At 35.5% G+C, this 20,560-nt stretch overlaps 2 protein-coding genes across 2 annotated transcripts in view; both read right to left on the minus strand.

Annotated features, from left to right (window-relative positions):
- The window catches only part of LOC142345741 (phosphoinositide 3-kinase regulatory subunit 4-like), a 428,489-nt gene that overhangs the window by 311,333 nt on the left and 96,596 nt on the right, over nt 1–20,560 (minus strand). The window lies entirely within an intron of this gene.
- Nucleotides 19,033–20,560, minus strand: part of LOC142345743 (motile sperm domain-containing protein 1-like) — a 98,128-nt gene continuing 96,600 nt past the window's right edge. The window contains exons 3-6 of the mRNA XM_075398042.1: nt 20,452–20,527; nt 20,272–20,377; nt 19,840–19,975; nt 19,033–19,600 (exon numbers count right to left, since the gene is read on the minus strand). Of these exons, the coding sequence (XP_075254157.1) occupies nt 19,122–19,600; nt 19,840–19,975; nt 20,272–20,377; nt 20,452–20,527 (797 nt within the window). The 3' untranslated portion in view covers nt 19,033–19,121. The remainder of the gene's footprint in view (nt 19,601–19,839; nt 19,976–20,271; nt 20,378–20,451; nt 20,528–20,560) is intronic.

Consider the following 20,560-nt stretch of genomic DNA (forward strand, 5'->3'; position numbering starts at 1 on the left):
ACTTGATGCTGCAATATGCTGTCTCATGTATAAGAGGGTTGGAAAAAAGGGAAATTAAGATACCCGACAAAACAAGACGCGCATTCTTTATTCTTTAAAAATTTTTAGCGCACAAAAAGCTGTGCACTTTCTGTACTGATACACAGACAGCGGGATTGAAGACTTGCAATGATTCTTTCAGTTTTAGGGGTTATACATTCTCAAGATTAAAAAAACGATGCATACCTAGAATTGGTCTTAGCTTCAAGTATTTCGGCTAATTTACATATCAGCGACACAAGGAGGACCCAGCAATTGAAGACCTGTAAAAGAGGGAAGATTTTTTTGGATGGACATTGTTTTATGAAATCAAAGTCAAAAAGCCCTTGGATCTCAAAAAATTTTTATTATCATTATTTTTATTATTATAGCTTTATGCACCATTTACAAACTCAAAAGTGCTTTCAAAATCAAAGATTTAATAAAAAAGTTTTCAAAGTTTTTTCCGATAATCAAGCTCATGGGGTATTAGTTTCATTTCAAAAGGCAACTTATTCCACTCAAAAGGAACAGCAAAACTAAATGACCTTTGCCCAAATGCAGTCCTGACCTTAGGAACCTTCGAATTGTATGCATATAGGCATCTAGTCACCTTATCATTTTGGAAAACCAATGCACCAAGATAAACAAGAATTTTGCACGGATGGTGAACCAAACGGTGACCAAAAAGTAGAATTTTGTAGATGACACGTTGTTTCATGGGTAGCCAATAAAGCTGTTTGATATATTTTTGCTGTTGGTGAACCAGGTGATATTCTAAAAATGAGACGGCATGCTGAGTTCATTATACGCTGTAATGTCTGTATACTATCCACATGTAGTCCATAGTACAGTGAGTTACAAACAGGCATGGTAGCAGCGTAGTCACCTGCTGCTACCATACCTGTTTTAGTTCTCCACATGTTGCCAAAAGAATTTCGAGTGAGCTTTAAGTCAGAATTAGATTTAAAGTCTCCGAATATGAGAGAACGTGTCCATATTGCAATTCGACATCGTGTACTTTGAAAGCGTTCGGTGAACGTTTAATCGTATCGCATTCATTGGAAGGCACCTTTGTGAGACTTTATGGATTTAGCGACCAGTTCGTCACAGACTTTCAGCGTCTAAATTATCTTTAGTGGAAAAACCTCATCGCTGATGGCAATTTACGACTATGTCATCTTTTCTGTCATCATGGACATCAGGCCATTTTCTTGCACTTGATGTTACAGGAACTTCACCTCTACAATCAAACATACAAAACGCCGCTGAGACTCAACCCGACTGAGAATTGAAAGTTCACAGTGCGTTAAGTAAATCATTTTCAGAAGGGTAATTGTTTGTGCTTGCCATTAACAGTAAAAAGCTTTAGGTGGTTTCGTTTCAGTAGTTAAAAAAACATCAAAAAAGAATATCCACACATTCAGACTAACGTATACAAATGTTTATTTTTTGGTAGTAAGTAATCAAGTTGTTTTAACTAGATGTATTGTCCTTTTTGCATGCTCAGTTTTTCTAAGTTGTTTCAGGATTTCCAAGCGGATGGAACAATCGGAGCTGGGTCGACAATCTTCAAGTTTTTTCTCTCTCTCGGCGCAACTTAAAGATATAAAAGTAAGTAGTTTTAATACATTCAAATTAACAACTTAACTGTAACTCAACAATCTGTTTTTGTGATGATGAGGCTTGTTTACTTAAAAAACATTTAAACAATTCCAATGATAAACCAATAAGCTATCAACAAATAATGATAATAATTGTTTCAATTTCTCGGGAAATTCCATTCATATACTTGACTCTCCCCTTCTTTTGGGAAAACTTTCCGGACTCTTTTTGTTTTCGTCCATCATTCTGTCAGGTAGTTGAAGTAGAAAATTGATTTGAGATCTGTTACTTGATTTGAAATCTGCCACATAGTTCCAATCCAATTGAGTGACGTCGAAATATAGTCCATATGAATATCGAAATGATGATGATCCGGAATATTTTGGGTCTTATAAAACGCGTTGGATAAAGCATTAGTATTTTACAATACATCTGCACCGATGTCAGCAGTTGATATATGATGCATGGAAGGGGAAGTGGCAAGCGATTGCCTTGATTTTGTCATTGATGGATTGAGGGCATTGGGATCGATGTTATCAGCATTCAGGTTGAGATTTGATGCTCGACTGGATCGAAATGATTGGATTTGTTCAGATAAAATATGAAACTTCCGTTTCCATTTAGGATTGATGTCGTCTTTGAATTGGTCTGGTTTGACACCAATTTTGGTGTTATCATCATGCTTTAGGAATGAAGGAACAAGCTGTCGGATTATGCGAAATCTGTGATATAGCCAAAGGAAGAGGGCATGAAGTATCAAGTTTAAGATAAAGACAACGACAGTCAGGCTGAGTGATAGTTTAATCGGAACATAGGAACTGAATTCTTTCATCAGAGATAGTTTGAACATAGTCATTTCATGGGCTATAGGTTTAGCAATATTAGAGAGATGTTCTGATTTTGTGACCACAGGGTTCAATAACATTTTTTCTCTGACTTTTCTCAATAGATTGACACCGGCGGTTGTTCTCGTTTCAAAGTACGGCAAGCTGTCAATTGGTGGTAGTTCGCTTAGTAGAAATTCTAAGGGATCAGCTAGTTTCACTTGGACTCTTTTTGCTGGTATTCGGTCGCAGCTTGAGAGATCGGCTCGGATTTTTATCATATGACCTAAAAGTTGGTAACCGCATTCGATGGTCATAATGCAAATCTTGCATCCTGGGACAAATTGGCTTTGTGTTGGAACGACTGTATCTATAGAAGTTTTTCGAAGACTATAGTCTTCTGTTGCTGAAGTTATCAGCCATATACCATACCCTAAGTTTCGTGCTTGAACTTGGTTTGGTAGAAAGATCACTTCAGTCTCACATTCTCGGATAGCTTCAATTGTTGTCTTGAAGAACAATGTGGCAAGACAAGATCCATGGCTTGGCTGCGTAGCTATTGCTTGATGGCAAATTCGGTATCTTGACGATCCCAGACATTGCTCAAACTGGTCCGCAGATAGTGGTATCGACTCCATCTGATCCTCAGATATCGCAAGATATGGTGCCTCGATGCTCCATTTAATTGCCATCTGAGGTTCAGGTTGTGGCATTAGAACTGTTTCTGCACTGTATACTGAAAAAACGGTTTGACGCGAAGCGCTACTTTTGAGCTACAATCTGAGATGAGTTAGTATTGAAGTGAGATGTAAAATCGAGTGGACAATTTGATGACTCAAGATTCCATTTTTGGTTCAGATTGTTAAGGAGTTTTTCGATATCAGCTTTCATTGAGAAATTGAATGATGGAAAAGGTATAGGAAACTGTACCGGGACAAATTTTTCAGCGAGCAAAATTTTTGTCTCTTCGTTGAAAATAATTCCTTTTTCTAAGATATCGTCGTATTTCTGTTCTCCGTAAAAAATTGTAAGGACCAGTGGGGGAGAGAATAGGGTTAGGGATAAAATAAGCCTCATCATCGCTTCGGTTGCTCTAAAATTAACAGTAGTATGTTGTCTGTGTTTTCAGATTTAATATTTAGCCTTGTCTTTTGTGAGTACTCAGATAAAATTAATGTTGGGTTCATATAATTGGCAAACATAATGTTTTCAGTTCAAAATGTTGAAACTTGTTATCTTTGTTTCTCTGTGTGCCGTGGCTTTGTGCTGCGAGTTTCTCGTGGCGCGGCCATGAGCTGTTTTGTTGCCGAAATGGCACATATATTCAAATCAAAGATCAACGTGTGTGGTCTTCGTCAAGGCCATCTGTGTGTCCTGCTGTTCCGTCAGGACGGGTTCGACTGGCCTGCATTGATATTGATACTTGTCAGTATCTGCTGCTGTGTAAAACAGCTGCAATTCTGTACTGCTTACATTGTATACAAGTTGAGTAAATAGAACTTAGTGTGAAACTTGAACTGAAACTTGACTTGTAGGTTTTAGAAAGGTTACTTGTTGTTTTAGAACAATAGCTTTTTTTTGTGACTTTCTTTAATTGAAGTCTTACTGTTTGTTTTGTCTTTTGTTTAACTGATGGACGCTCAATCAAAAGTGGTGAAAACGTTTTTTTTTAGATCAAAACATGAAAAGATCGCTTCGTAACGGTAATGTTTCTGGGAGAGATGATTTATTAAATATTTGTGCTGTTGCTGAGGAGTATGTTAGTTATGTCACAGAGTTGGAAGCAGAAACTGATATAGAACGGACTACTCCAAGCATTCTGAAAGGTGTGAAGTCTGTGCGGTACACTAATAAAAATGACAAAGTAAGTTTCACTCACTCAAATCATCATCATCCAAATACTCATTTAAAAATTCCTTCTAAAATGTCGATCTCTATTTAGCATTGTGTGGATCAGTTGCTTCAAATAAGAAACTTGAAAAACCGATTCAATGTCACGGAAACAAGAGTGACTAACTGTGGAGCAAACGTTTACTTGGGTGTTTTTCCAAAAGACGAATTAGAGAGGACTGATTTTGTCGAGTTTGATTCACCAAAGAATTCGGCGGTGTCCGATCTCTCAAAGGGATATCTGTTAACTGTAGATAAACCAAATTTTACTCGCTGGCACAGCGACTATATGGAAGCAATCGACTGCCTCATAACTCTCTATGGTTCGGGGGAGAAACATTGTTTTTCTTTCCTCCTTCAAAAATGTGTGGTGTACTAGAAAGATGCTACACTCGAAAAAACGACTTTATTCGTTGTCTACAAAAATATGGCGATAAGATACTCTATTGTAGACAGTGTGTTGGGGATACAGTTTATTTGCCCTACGGATGGCTTCATTGTGTTATAACGGTAAATATACATAGCGTGTGGGCCTCTCTTCTATCTGTTGGATTCAAGATTCCGATGAAGAGAAGAGAGGATGTTTGGAAAGTAATGACATCTGCTATTACTGTTGAAGGTAGCAGAGAAGATTAAAAAAAAAGGAACCGGTAAGTTGTCTAAACCATTAAATAACTAGTTTTTTTTTAGTAAAATGTCGCGGTTATTAGGTTCGAGTAATATCTCTATAGAAAGCTATTGGCGAACTGAATTGATTGGCAATACTATTTTTCTTCTGTTGTTAATAGTATAAGAGCGGTCCCAATTTACATGTCTATACCTAATCTTAATACATGGGGTGAACACAAACTTTTGTGTATCTCAACAACTAATAAATGTCAGAATAGCAAAAATTGATATGGGACTCAGCTGGGCCTAACATTTCACACGGCGGGTCGTTTTTTGAACTAATTTCATAATCTCTGAGCGGTCCCCATTTTTTTGTTTATTGCCTATGTTAATACATGGTGGATTTTAAAAAATTTTCATAACTTTTTTTCTAATCACTTTCAGGTTAGCAAACTTTGTCCAAAGAGATGGCATCGCATTTCAAAGCAGATGCGGTGTTTTTTTGTACAGATTTTTTTTGATTTTTTTTAAACAAAAAAGCATATTTCGATATTACTATTGGAGAAAACACTGGAAATAGTTCTTTGAATTATCGGCCCAGGTAAGCAGGTTGGCGATGACCAATCAAACTTTGAGAATGCTAGCTTTTGAACAAAATTTTTCAGCACAATTGACTTCAGAGTTTCAAGACTATTCCTCAAGACAATTAAGTTCGGAGCTTTTGATGAGTTTTCATGCACTAGATTGTACATAAACAGATTCCTGTGTGCATCAAAAATGGCAACCACTGCTCCCTCGCTTAAGTTTCCAATGTCAATTATTTGTCCGGACTCAGTTAGTTTTGATTTTGAGGAGATTGTTTTCACTACCGAATATGATGATTTCTCAATATCTGATTGGCTAAAGTAAATTCTCAATTTCGTTTTTTCAATTGCGTTTATTTGGCTTCTTTTGTTATTGGTGTTGTCTGCTGCTGAGCACTTTGCTGCTTTACTTTTGGTTTTATCAGTTTTCTTTGATGTTTGAAGTCCTTGTGCTCGCTGCTCTTCAGTACTTTTTATATCCAGTTTTGTTGCTCGTGAAGGTCCTGCTTGTGGGTGGAATATTGCTTGCTCCATATTTTTCCTGTATGATTCAACAATTTTTTGCTTCTTGACTTCTGGTTTTGTTGTATAGGCGGATATTGGAACTAAAACTTTGCCATCAATAGTTGTTAGAAACTGTCGTTCTTTTGCTTTCACGTTTGTTCTCGGTTTTGGAATTTGTGTACCTGGACTGAACCGCACTGTTTTTTGTGACTGCTGCCTGTTTGCAGAGACGGGTGAGCTTGTATTCATACTGCTTCTGCCTTGGACTTCTGTTTGATTGGATAAATCTACGTTTTCCGGTGTATTTTCCTGTTTGTTGTCCGGCTGCTCATTTTGTGGTAAATCCACAATTAACTGTTCTTGGTGTGCTTGCTCTTCTATTACACCGTCATCTAGGATCGGAAACTCGTTGAAAGGGAACTCTGGTTCCTCCATTCGTTCCTGTATTACGTGTGGTAGAACTACGTCCGGTCTTTCGGGCACTGGTTGGGCTGCAAACGGTGGTGCAGCTCTCATCAACGGGTATCTGTAAGAGATATTCACTGCATCTTTATTCGTCGGTTGTGTTTTGTCGGCGGTGGCTTCATCAGCAAACGTATGACTAAGCATTTTGGGAATTTCGCTGTCGAATAATTCTGGTTCCTGTCTGTACTTGCTAAGAAAAGGATCTGGCGTGAAATTATTTGGGTGCAAATTTTCTAAATCTACTGGCGGCTCCAATGGCTCATACTTTCGCAGTCTAATTCTGTGAACACATTGTGTATAGTTCGTACCAACTTTCCTTACTAAATAATTTGAGTTAGTGAGGACTTTTTCTACTTTATACAGTGGAAGCCAAACCTGCATTGATTTGAATCCAAAACTTGTTTGGTGAGTTAGTTTAGGGTTTAACAAAAGACAAAAATTCTGAGTTTCGAGTGGGTCTGCATTTGCTTTTGCGTCATAGTATTTTCTATACTCATGACAAGCTTCAATGATTTTCTCTTTGTTCTCTGCTAATTTTACCAGCATTGCATCTTGTAGTTCTGTTACGAAATCTGATTTTGGATCAAATTTCTGACTATTTTTTTCTATTAAAACGTATATCAAGTGGCTTAATAGGTTCTCGACCGTGAAATATTGATGTTGGTGTGCATCCTATGGATGAATAGTAGCTAGTGTTATGAATGTAAGTTGCAAGAGGTAAGTAAAGATGCCAGTTTGACCATTGCTCATTGGTGTTAAGTTTGAAAATTCTTTTTAATGCTGAGTGAGATCTTTCAACAACTCCTACAGTTTGTGGATGTTTAAGAGTGGCGTGCTTTAGTTTTATTTCGAGTTATGTGCATAGTTCATGCATTAGTTCTGAGACAAAATTTGAGCCTAAATCTGAAAGGATTGTGTGAGGTATGTAACTTTGTGAGAAGAAAATTGCCGCTAATTCAGTAGCAACTTTTTGTTCGTTTACGCTTGTTAATGGTTTTGCAAATAAGTACTTTGAAAACACATCTATGCCGGTTAATACGTTTTTAAAGACAGGTGATTTGAATGGCCCTACAAGGTCAATTTGCATCATGTCTCCTGGAAAAGACTGAAGTGATGAAATGGGTTGTAAAAGTGGTTTGAGTGAACTGTTTAAAATTGATTTTGTTTGAAGGCATGTTAGGCAGTTTTTTATAACAGATATTAAATATTCCGTGAAGTTCGGAAAATAGAAACGTTTTCGAAACTCTTCAGCTGTTTTGATAATTCCTACATGTCCTGCTAATCTAGAGTTATGGAGTCTGTAAACTACTTCCTTCCATAAATGTTTGGGTAAGCAGTATTGGTAGTACTGTACTCTACCTGTGTGATCAAAGAATTGTCTATAGAGTACGCTATCTCTCAGCACTAGCCTGCGAAACTGTTTTCCGTATTTTTTCAACTCATTTGAAGCATAAGTTAAGTCTTCTACATTATCCTCCTTTTTCCATTTTACAACTATTTTAAGAACTTCATCTTTTTCCTGTTCTGTCTTGAGATCTAAAGGCTCATTTCGCTCTACAAGATCACTCAGGTAATCATTCGGATCAGGCATCAAAACTGCATTTATTTGTGTTCTGGCTAAGAATTTAATGTAGCCTTGAACTTCATCAACATCCTGTGTTACTTTAGTTTGATGTTTTATTTGTTCTAGAAGATCATCACTAATGCCTTTTTCTCTCAGCTGATGAATCAAAATGTCATTTTTGTTTGTTGTTTGCTGATCAAACATTCTATGAATGCTGTCAATTGAACTTAGTGACGCATCCGGTGTTTTTGCAATAGTTTGAACTTCTATCTCACGCACTGGAATTCTATCTGTTAGTTTTAGCTCAATAGTTGTTGACAGATCATTTTGAACTCGTGATAGAAAATCAGCAGCATAGTTTGCTCTGCCTGGTATGTGAGCAATTACTAAATTGTACGAGAGCAAACGGTCAAGGCAATTCCATAGGGACGGAGGAATTGTCTTGGCTTGAAAAATTTGTGTCAGGCTTTTATTATCTGTTAGTACAATAACAGGTTTTTCAGTTGCCCAAATGAAGTGGGAAAAGTGATCTAGAGCAAAATACAAGCCTAAGAACTCTTTGTAATACGTTGAAAACTTCAGTTGCGACAAACTGAATAATCGTGAGCCAAAAGCAACTGGAGCGTAAGTTTTTCTATCTTTTTTGTTAGGTGTTTTGACGTAATCTTCTATCATGAGGACAAATCCTGTACCATAATAACTTGCATCGCATAAAAGAACGTACTGTAGACCTGGTTTTGCCAATCGGAGCGTCAAATTCGTTGCTTTGATCAGGTCACTTTTAAAAATTTTAAGTTTTCTTCGTGCTTTTCAGTTATTACATGGTGAACATTTTTCTTCAGCAACTCATAGAACGGCATCAATTTTTGAGCAACGTTTGGAATGAAATCTCTCCAGAATTGCAAAAAACCAACCAATCTTTTCACCTGTTTCACGGTTTGGGGCATCTTGAAGTTCTTCAGAAATTTTTCAATTTTCGAGTTCTCAGTTGAAACTCCTGCTGGGGTTATATATTTTCCCAAAAATTTTATTTTTTGTGTTCCAATTTCGCATTTGTTGGGGGACAATTTTAATCCAGATTTTCTAATGCATTCAAAAATTTTTCTCAAATTGGGAATGAGTTCATCAAAATTTTTCACTGCACTACCAATATCATCCATATATTGTGTACAAATATTTGCTGCTAGGCAGGGATCTAAGTAATGTCTATATAAATGAGCTAAAACCTGTGACTGATTTACTTAGTCCTTGAGCAAGGCATTTATAGGCGTAAGTTCGTGATGCAAAATTAAATGCCAAAAGTTGTATTGACTTTTCATCCGCCATTTGTACACAATGATAGGCTTGAGAGCAATCGAATTTGTTAATCAAGGTTTTACCAGCAAAATGATTAGAGGCATCGTTCATGTTTGATATTGGAAAATTACTATTCATGTAGTCGTTTCTGAGTAGGTGGTTTATGCGCCTAAGGTCAATCAAGATTCTTAGTTTGCCTGATTCTTTGCGTTGTGCAAACACTGGACTACTGTATTTGGAATGTGGGAGTGTTGTGATCAAGTTATAATAGTGCATCAAGGCTAATTCAACAAGAAGCTCATCTCTCAGATGTATGGGAGTTATTGGACTTTGTACGTAAACAGGAAGTTCGTGTTCTGGTGTGAGCTTGACCTTTAGCTCAGTATTAAAACCAACATCGAAACGATGTTTGGCAAAAATGTCAGAAAATTCCAAAAGCAATTCTTCTACTTGTTTACGCTCGTTAGGTTCAAGGACAGAATTTTCCCAATTAAATTTTTCTAAAAATTTCTGTGTTTGACTCGGATCAATTTTGGGATCAACTTTTTCTAATGATTTGAAATGTGAAATTTGCTCAGACTTCGCGCTCTAGCGGTGATAAATTTTCCGGGTCTGAACATGTCTCTGGGGTAGGAAACCATAGTTTATTATACTCTGGTTTGGGGCGAGTTTTTGAGCCTCCAATAATTTCGGTCTGCACCAACTGATTAATTTCGGCTGCAAGATTTTCGTGGTTTCTCATTTTTGCGAGAGCAATGAGCTGTGGATCGATATTTATGAGTTTTTCAGCTTGTGCAGTGTTTAGAATTTCAAAATTTGCTATTATTGTGTTATAAGGAATTGTAATTGGATGATCAGTTAGGTTAATAGCTGAAATGAAAATCTTTCCATTTTCATCACTTGTACTTAAAGATGAGGTTAGGGCGATATCAGTACTGTCGGAATAACTTTGATTCGGAATAACTACTCCGCTACAGTTTTCTAAATTTTTGGCGCTTTTGGGGAGATGTCCTTCTAAAACTGTTTGGGATGAAGGTTTCAAAGTATGTTTTTTATTGAGAAAAATTGGGAACTTTTTCAGTTTTTTCAAAATTTTTCTAGGAGAATTTTTTGGTTTTATCTCATTTAAATGATAAGTCATTTCTGGTAATTTAAGAAGATTATTTGATGGGCTGATGTCAATAGAATGTTTTTTGAAGAATTGGTTTCCCAAAATAATGTTATTCATCTTGGGGAGAACTAGAAATGAATCTGTTTTCAAATTCAGTTAGTAAGTTTTTGGGAATTGCATTAGCGCATGAACCTGTGTCTATTAAGGCTCTTCTTTTGAAGTTTTTGCCAAGATTCAGTTTAATATAATTCAAAATTTCTCCGTCTAAGGGAATAATAGCGCAAATATCCGTTTCAACGTCTGATTCGGAGTCATGCGAACTTGATGAAACAATTTCTATATCTTTATCTTCTAATTTTTCTAAACTAAGATTAGGATGATAATTGGACTTTATTGGAACTTGTGGCTCAACTAGTTTTTTCCTGCTCGATTGAACGGGAACTTACCGCCACCTCTGCGTCTATTCTTGTTCAAAGTGCACTGTGAGGCTAAGTGATTTGGGTAACCGCAAAAATGGCATGTTATTTGGGCGTATTGAGTTACTGGAATGTGATTTTGAGGTTGGAAGACTTGAACAGTTGTGTTGTTAGCTAAATCAGTGCTTTGAGCTTGATCTGGCGTAGCGTTGGTGGGATCTTGTGCTACTGGCGTATATTGAGTTAACGCGTAATTCTGAGCAGAAAAAGGGTTGTAGTTTTGGTAGTTACCTCTACCTCGTCCTCGAAATCCTCTAAAACCTTGACCTCCTCTAAAACCTCTGTAAATATATCGACCACCTCTTCCTCTGTATGAGTTTCCGCTATTAAGATCAGCATTTTGCGGACTCAATTGACTGTCAACTTTCTTTGATAACTCATTAATTCTACTCTCCATATTCTCCTGAGATTGGTTAATTTTTGTCAGTGCATTAACCAAATTATCCGAAACAGTGACGGACACTTCGTTGAAAGCATTTTCTCCAAAATCATCAATTTTGCATAAGTTGTGAATTGTCAGTTGCCTGCGTGCGAGTAAGCACAAGTCATCAACTGTTGCTGTATCCGGTTGCTCAAGCAGTTTTGCTCGAAGCCAGCTTGGCATGCATTTCTTGAAAAATCGTTTTATTTGATGATTCCTCTCTTGTTGAGCAAATCTTAATGCTTCCTCATTGCGAGCTTCCGCTGCTTCTATACAATTACGTTCATTGTCCGCGTCTAGAGCTGGGTCAGCTGGTGGTATGACTTCTGGTGTGGGGTCAGGGTAAGCTTTCTGTGCCATATTTTGCAATGTTACTAGAAAATTCTCCGGAGTGTCTATTTTGGGATCAAATCGAATGCTTTCTAACTTTATTATGTGTAGCTCTACTAACTGAGGATTATTGAAATGATTTCTCAAGGAAGTAAGACTAAGCTCAAAATCTGCCCTTGTTACCTCTGGCAAAGTTTGAAAATAACGTAATGCTGCATCCTTAATGTGTAGTTGTAAAAAGTTTGCCCTTTGATTGTTTGCAATTGCTGCTACTCCTATAATGCTTCTGAGTAAGCGCTCAAACTCACGAAAATTTTCATTTTCTGTGCCTGCAAATGACCTAAGTGTAATGTTTGGTTGAGCCATGAATTTAGTTTTTTTTGGTATTATTATTATTTTTGTAAGTTCTCTATTTCATTTAATTGGAATGGTTTCAATCAAAGATGAGAGAGTAATTCAACAAATATGCAATTTAGCGCTCCATTTTAACAATGATATCAAGATTTTGAAATGAATTTCAATTGTTGTCAACACTTTCATTTGATTGAGCGTTCATCGAACAAGATTTAAGAAATCTTATTAATTCACTGCAGAATAAATCAATGCGTTAACTTACAAGACCCTGATGACTGAACTTCTGGCTTGGCACTGTCTTAGGAATAAGTTGCTTGTCTTGCTGACTCGAAAAACCAGATACTGCCGGCGATTTTCTTTTTCAGGATTTTGGCTGGAAGTTGGGTCCGAGGCCTTTGTGTCTCAGCTGTCGTCTTCTTCGCTTCGAGAGAGGTGAGATTGTCTTTCCTTTCTGTCACCAACTAACGTATACAAATGTTTATTTTTTGGTAGTAAGTAATCAAGTTGTTTTAACTAGATGTATTGTCCTTTTTGCATGCTCAGTTTTTCTAAGTTGTTTCAGGATTTCCAAGCGGATGAAACAATCGGAGCTGGGTCGACAATCTTCAAGTTTTTTCTCTCTCTCGGCGCAACTTAAAGATATAAAAGTAAGTAGTTTTAATACATTCAAATTAACAACTTAACTGTAACTCAACAATCTGTTTTTGTGATGATGAGGCTTGTTTACTTAATAAACATTTAAACAATTCCAATGATAAACCAATAAGCTATCAACAAATAATGATAATAATTGTTTCAATTTCTCGGGAAATTCCATTCATATACTTGACTTTCAGACCGCAGAAACTATCGGTCGGATGCGTTCTCTGTGGCTTCTGACAAGTTTTCGCAGCGTTAACTCGGTTCTATTATCTGTTCATAACGTTAACTCTGTTCTGTTATCTGTTCATAACGTTAACTCTGGTCTATTATCTGTTCATAACGTTAACTCTGTTCTATTATCTGTTCATAACGTTAACTCTGGTCTATTATCTGTTCATAACGTTAACTCTGTTCTATCTGTTCTTACCTTACCAAAAACGGGAGGAAAAAATTCCAGTGAGAGTACTTCACGTGTGGACAAATTAAATGGATTGCTGATCCATTCAACTGCTGATCTTTTGTGCTGATGCCCACATGTACAATAACCGGCTAAATTGTCAATTTAAATTTGAAAGATGCTCCTTTTCATCTTTAATTACTTTCGTTATTTTCCAGGCAAGCACCCGAAATTTAAACTCTAACAGACGATGGCTCCAAAAATACCACCGTCTACAAAAATGAGTTATAATATGATTGATAAGCTATGAGATCGATCAATCGTCTGGCAGTGAGTTTTACGTGATCTGCATTTTGAATTTAAATGTAACATTGTGTAGTGCAGAGGAAGCATTTCTTCTTATCAAGTTTTTTTTCATCAATTGAAATCATAGCATAAAATTAGATCTTCTGAGATAAAAATCAGAATTCCATGACTTAATAATATTCGTAGTCGATAAAAAATCGAAATTTTCAAAGTCATTTTTGAGAACTGAAAGATTATATTTAATTATCATTGCCCGTCGTTATTTTAAAATTAAGAAGAATGATGGATTCTAATTCACGCTCGTTTCATGGAAATTTTTGGGTTGCCTCGAGTATCTGGCACAACGATTTTTTAAGTATTTGATCTTGCAGCAACTGTCCGAAAAAGCTGCAATTTTAGTAACAAAGATGTCTCCTAATGGGCCCAGACACATACTTTTGTATCTTATCTGTTCATAAGTTTTCGGATTTATTCTCCGAACCTTCCTTCAGTCCAGTGCCCATAGAAATTGTTTTATTGTTTGATTTTCCCAGAGCACTGAGATATTTAACTCATTTTTGTGGGTCAAAAAAGCATTAAGTGGCCGAAACAGTATGCATCCCCAATTCTGACATCTGAGTTGTTTTTTAATTCATTCTTCATACCTTAATATCTATATCAACAAGGCGGCTCGTTAATGTGCGTTTGCACATGATGTTCCGACCCGAGCTCAACTACATTTTTGAATTACTTGTCAAACAAATGAAGAGATAACAAAAATAGATCGTTTAAAACAATCGTTACACAACCTATCTACTAATTGAATTACATAATGCCATGCCTCATTACAGCGTCAAGGATATCTGATATTAAACAGACTACGAGACAATAAAAAAACAAACAACAAAATTAGCAAAAACAAAAATTTCATGGCAAAAACTGAAACTCTAAAATTAAAAGCAGATAGTAACAACGTCAAAATGCAGTCAGATAAAACCCTAACTACTCGAATTTACTTTCTCCTAACTGTGGATAGAAAGTTTTCTTAATGAGACAAGTAGCAAGTCAACTAACACAACGATCAATGAGGCGAAATTCAAAAATTAATCAACATTTTTTAAACCAAGAAATTTCTTAAAAGATTATAAGTCTTAAAAATTATAAGCTTTCAACTAAATAATCTTTGATAAATAACTAAAAAGTTATTACAAAACCAAAAGGAATTGTCTTTGGGTATATTATGCCATAGAAACGAACTAAAGAAAAACTCAAAAAGTTACAAATGATTTGCGAAAACACAAACTATTGCTACCATTAAAACCATTAGCTATTATCTGAAAATAAGGTATTCTCAAATGAATTCTTATTTTTAATAATTCATTTGAAGGAATTATACTGAGAGATTATATAAATTGATTTGGGACACATTTGAAAACCATTGGAATCTGTTACTACGCGATTGCTCTGAAAGAAGAGAAAAAGAAACGCAAAAAATGAGCACTCAAAAAACGTTTTAAAAAAGCATGTTGTCCAACAAACAAAGCATCGGTGACAAATAATATCAGAAGATATGTTATTTTTTGAAACGCAAGAAATTCGATGTTACCTCTCATTGATGAAAATAAGTTACAATTTGACGAAAAGAACAACAAAAACGAAAAAGTTTAAAAATTATTTAAAAATGTATATCATAAACTTTAAGACTAAAGGCTACGAACTGACTGCTTCGGGTAACCTTATTAATTCAATCCTCAATTACAAGCTCACGAGACTTATCAGCAATTTACGGCTACCTAAAGAACAAAAACAGGCAAAAACAGCAATTTCAAGAAAAAATTGAGCGAGAAAAGTGTCGAAGGCATTAAAAATTGACCTTTCACTAAAAACTTTTCTATGTTCAAATAATTTTTTAACAGAAATGGGATTCTTCTTTTTTTATCAATGTTATTTCAAAAAATCAAATATGAACAAATACATTAGGGCCACGAAATTTTTGAGAAAACTCGTAGTATCAACGCCATTTAATTCATAAGCCTTCAACGGAATGCACAAAAAACAACAAATTATGACTCCACGGGACAACAAGTTTGTTCGTTATTCATATTTCATCAATAAGATCTTAGAACAAGTTATTGACGATGAAAACAACGACAAAGACAGGCAAAAACCAAAAATTCAGTAGAAAAGTGCCAGAAGAAAGTGTCGAAGCAATTTAAATCATAAGCTCTTCTCTGAAACATTTTTTATGATCAGTTGAACGTCTTCCCCAAACCAATGGGAACTAACAGTAATGGGATAATATGATAAGATTTCAAAAGGATCCAAAAATAAAAAAAAGTACACGAACGTTTAAAAAAATATGAAAGCTAATGGCATTGAAGTTTAAAAATTAATAGGTAGAAAATGAAGCCGATAACCAGATTATTTTTGGCTGGGCTAGAAATTTAAAAAAAGATCCTGTAAGTACTAAGGCTTACTAACCGTTCACGAAAAAGGTATAGGATTGGTTAATGTTCAAAAAAAATTTCGAAAAACTATTTTTAAAGTTTTAATCGCATTTAAACTCAGAAGCTTTCAACGGAGGTCAATAACTACGTTCAGTAGTCCCACGATGTTGGCAAAAAATGTTTTCCATGCATAGATAATCAATAAGGTATCACAATAACTCTTAAGACTATGAAAACATCAAGAAAAACAGGCGAAACCAAAATTCAGTAGAAAAGTGCGAGCAAATTTTGAAGCCATTTAAACCATTAACTTTTCTCTGAAAACTTCATCTGTGATCCACTGAATGTCTTCATGAAGCCAATGAGATTAGAATAATATTTGGATAATGTGTATAATAATTGGATAATATGATAAGAGTTCAAAAGTAACCAATAATACGGAAATATTAAAATTTTTTAAAAGAAAATTTTGAATTCCTTTGTCACTGAATTCATTAAACCAAAAGTTAAAGATAAAACCCCTAACGAGATTAATTTTAGTTGCAGTAGAAAAGAAATGGGTTCTGTCAAAACTGATACTCACTAGCAGTCTACGAAAACATTAAGATTGGTTAATGTTCAAGAAAATTTTCAAAAAATTATTTTTAAATTCTTAACAGCCATTAAATTCAATAGGTTTCGACGGAAGTCAATAAATACCCTCAAATATGCCCCAATGGGAGTATAAGGATGTTTGTCATGCATAGGTAATCAATATGACATCACAACAAGTCTTATGACTATGAAAACAACAACAAAAACAGGCAAAAATCAATAATGCGAGAAAAGGTCGAAGCCATTTAAACTGTAAGCTTTTCTCTGAAAACTTTATCTGTGATGCACTGAAGGTTTTATTTAAGGCAATAGGAGCTGTCAATATTAGGATAATGTGATGAGATTGCAAAAGTAACAAATAATACGGAAATATCCAAAAAAATTAAAATTTTTTGAAATCTTGTGTCATTGAAGTAATATAACTAAAAATTAGAAGATACAACTGCTAGCCATATCAAATTTTGTTACAGTAGGACGGAAGAGGGTGCTGTCATTGCAGAGACTGACTTCCCATTCACGATAATAAGTTTGAGATTGGTTAATGTTGAAAAAATTTGTCGAAAAATTATTTTAAAGTCTTAACAGCTATAAGCTCTCCTCTCAAAGCACTAGATCTGTTTGATTAAATCTCATTACGGAACATATTGCACTGTTAGTCAATGAGTCCATGCCATAAGACGCCAAAAAATTTGTACAACCTCAAAAAGAAATTCAAAATTTCTTTTAAAATTAAGAAAACTCCGAGTGGAAGCCAAAAAAAAACATGAGCAATTCCTTGAAAACGACTTTTTGTTGGTTGGGCTTCATTTGACTGTAAAGGAGGTTTGTTATCAACGGAATCTCGATATGAAAAAAGACTAGTCTCTAGGTGACTTAAAAAAACAAAGAAAACTGAAAAGAGCTCTCAAACAGAATTCAATTTTTTTTTGATAGTGAACTTCCCTATGAGACCAGAACTAGTCTTTTTATCGCCTTCAGTCTATTAGGAACACACAATTGGTTCATTTTGTTGCATGAAATGGAAATTTTAAATACTACTTTTGGAAGAAAATATCTTACTTTGAAGAAAAATTACACTAAATGTGAACAAAATCATGCCAAATATCCCGTGTTCACACAAAACTTCAATCCCCGATAACTCCTCGAAAAAAAACGAAATTCAAAAAATCTTTTTAATTTTGAATTCTACGCTGGAACAGCTTTTCAATGACACCACTCACATTTCTCTGCGATGAATATATCGATCGGCCAAAATTGACTGAACAAAAAAAAACCCATTTGAGTATATAGTTCCTCCCCCCCACAAGTGGGGTCGGAACAAAAAAGGATATCTTTTCCTCTATTTAAGTTTAAGCCGATATTTTTCTAAGGTTATTATCCAGATTTTCTTCAAGATTTAAAATAACACTTTACTTTTTGAGAACTTAAATCCTCTTTAACAAAATTAAATCAGTAGTAGTGAACTCTGACCTATCTTTCTTTCATCCTGCTGACTGAAACAAAAAAATAGGTTCAAATGCAATTTGGACCTGTATTTTTCATAGTGTCAAAAAGTTAGCAGCACATGGCATAACCATTATCAAAAGTTCTAAGGTAAAAATATTTTTGTAAAGTAATACAGTGGACCACATGCGTAAATGTTGTAATGTTGCTTCTAAGTTTCGTGTCTGCATGTTGAGGATGCCAAGAAACTGTCTGGAACTCTAGAGGTATTATATATGCTCAAATTGAAACTCCATACAATGCACAAATTCTGAAGAGTCTTGTTCACACAGAACTTACAACATTCTAATCAAAACTAACTGTTTTGGATACCAGAAATAAGTCTCTACAATAACTTTTCAAAAAATTGTCAGCAACTCTGAAAAATTCTCCCTATTAATTTTCAGAAACTACGAAATTAAACCATTTCACTGATAAATGCATACATTCAATTGAAACAATAAATTTGTCAATAAACTTAAGGAAAAATCCAATTATATTTTCAGGGAGAGGGGATAAGGCGGTCTCAGTCTTCTCATTTTTGTCACAAACCTGTTTTTAACAATTTTTCCTGACTAATTCATCGCCCCAAAACGCACAAAATCCCAAAATGATGGTTCTTTTCAATTTACTCAAAGTCATCGAAAAAAATCAGTTGATTTTCTAATCATTCTTTTATCGACATATACTCAGCAACTCTGACTGACATTCTGCAAAAATCATCAGTCCTGTTTTTATCTCTACTTCTTTCGACTTCCTTATCTTGGACTAAGTTGGCAATTTCTGCGGTGAGCAAACTCGAATTAGATCCAGTTTGTTCAACCTGGATGTTATGACATCTAATTGAACTATTACTCATGAATCGTTCTAAATATACGTTTTTAATGGCCTTTCTGTTGATTCTTAGTATTTGCGAGAAAATAGCTTTGAGTAGATATCAATCTAACTAAGTATTTTCTATGAAATCGAATGACAATAAAGAGAACGACAGACTCAAACTAAATGAATAAAAACTGCACAAATGAAATCGCAATTCCACTTCTTTCTAGTAACATTCAGATTTAAACGAGGAGAGATCTCAAAATTCAAAGTTCAGAATTTCAAAATTTGCAAAACACTAATCTTGAAAGAAGCAGATTAATAAATTTCTCAATTTCATAAAATTTCTATAAAAATTAAATTTATCACTAGTAGTAGTAGTAACAAAATGTCTAAAACTGATATTACGCGTTCTGTAACATAGCCATTGTAAGCAGTCCTAAGGTAAAAGCTGCAATTAGTTTCTGGTTGACAGTAATGTGCAAAAATGACGGCACCAAATAGTGTAAAGACAAAGAAGACGATTGGCTAGTATAGATAGATTGCAGATTCGAGTTTCCTTGACTCGACGAACAGTGCCGAGACAAATACTCGTCATTGATGGCAGTAGGCAACAGCAAGGCTACTAAGCATACACAGGTCAAGGCAATGCACCATGGACTTGGATTTTTGTTGTCGGCAACGTTGCCATTGCTGCCAACACGCAGACGTTGAGGAACCGCGGTATTTAAGTTATGTAAAGCAGATGTTGATCCCAGGTTGTTTCTAGGTGAAAATTGCGTTGTACCCACAGGAAGCGACGATGGAGTTGGTGGTGAGGTATCGTTGTGGAGACGAGAGGGGATTCTTGACGACGATAAGGAGTCGAATTGCACACTCGGCTCTTGAACAAAATGGACCAGTTTAAAGAAAAACTCTATAATATCTCACCCATTTCAAAGAATTAAGCATAACCAAAAAACGTCGCGCGAATTTCTCTGTTTTATTTAAAAAAATAAGCTGAAAAAAAGCATCTCAGCAATGATAAATAAGAAGTTTTCTATTTAAAAACTCGGATAAGACGATGAAGTAAACCCACAATGCCATGTTGAGAAAACTGCAGATTGCATTATTCGGACATACCTTGAGATACAGGTTGTAATAATGAGTCGTTGAATGGTAGCCCCGATTCTGACAGACCATCAATTGGCCTATTTGTTTTGCCTTGTTGTGTGTCGATAACCTTTGCAGAGAACTCTTTCATTGCAATCTGCCTGCTCTAAAAACCAAAAACAACTTTCATCAACGTGTTAGGCGAACATTAGATCTTAGAAAAACAGCTCCCCAATACATCACGGTGAGATCAATATTAGCATCGCTATCGCTTCGGGGTTCTACACGCACTCAAAGATCTGGCCGCAAATTTTGTTTGAGAGGAATTCACAATCTCCCTTGCATTTCGCGACTTTTATTTCGTACATCGTCCATTTGAACCCCTGAATAACAGGAAAAAGAGAAGCCCTGTTAGGTTAAATGAGTTCAAGGAACTAAAAAGCAACTAAGCCATTTATATACCTGAGAGGTATCGACAGTTGCTAATACATTGTGCTCAAAGAGTTGTATCCGAAATTTGTCTCTGACATTCAAGTTTTCCGCCGTTGCAGCTAAGTGACGGATTGCTCTGAAAAATTAATTTTCAACACACGAAGATGATAATTTTAATTCCAGACTTGTAGAGAAAAAATTAAAACTAACATGTCGGCGATTCCCCTGCATTCAATAACATCTTCTGGATCACTAACACTGTACTTCTTGGGGCTGGTTGACCTTACTACACCAAATGAGAAACTTAACTTTTTTCAAC

The sequence above is a fragment of the Convolutriloba macropyga genome, chromosome 9 (assembly GCF_964194025.1).
Source record: "Convolutriloba macropyga chromosome 9, txConMacr16.3, whole genome shotgun sequence".
NCBI classification, from domain to species: Eukaryota; Metazoa; Xenacoelomorpha; order Acoela; family Convolutidae; genus Convolutriloba; species Convolutriloba macropyga.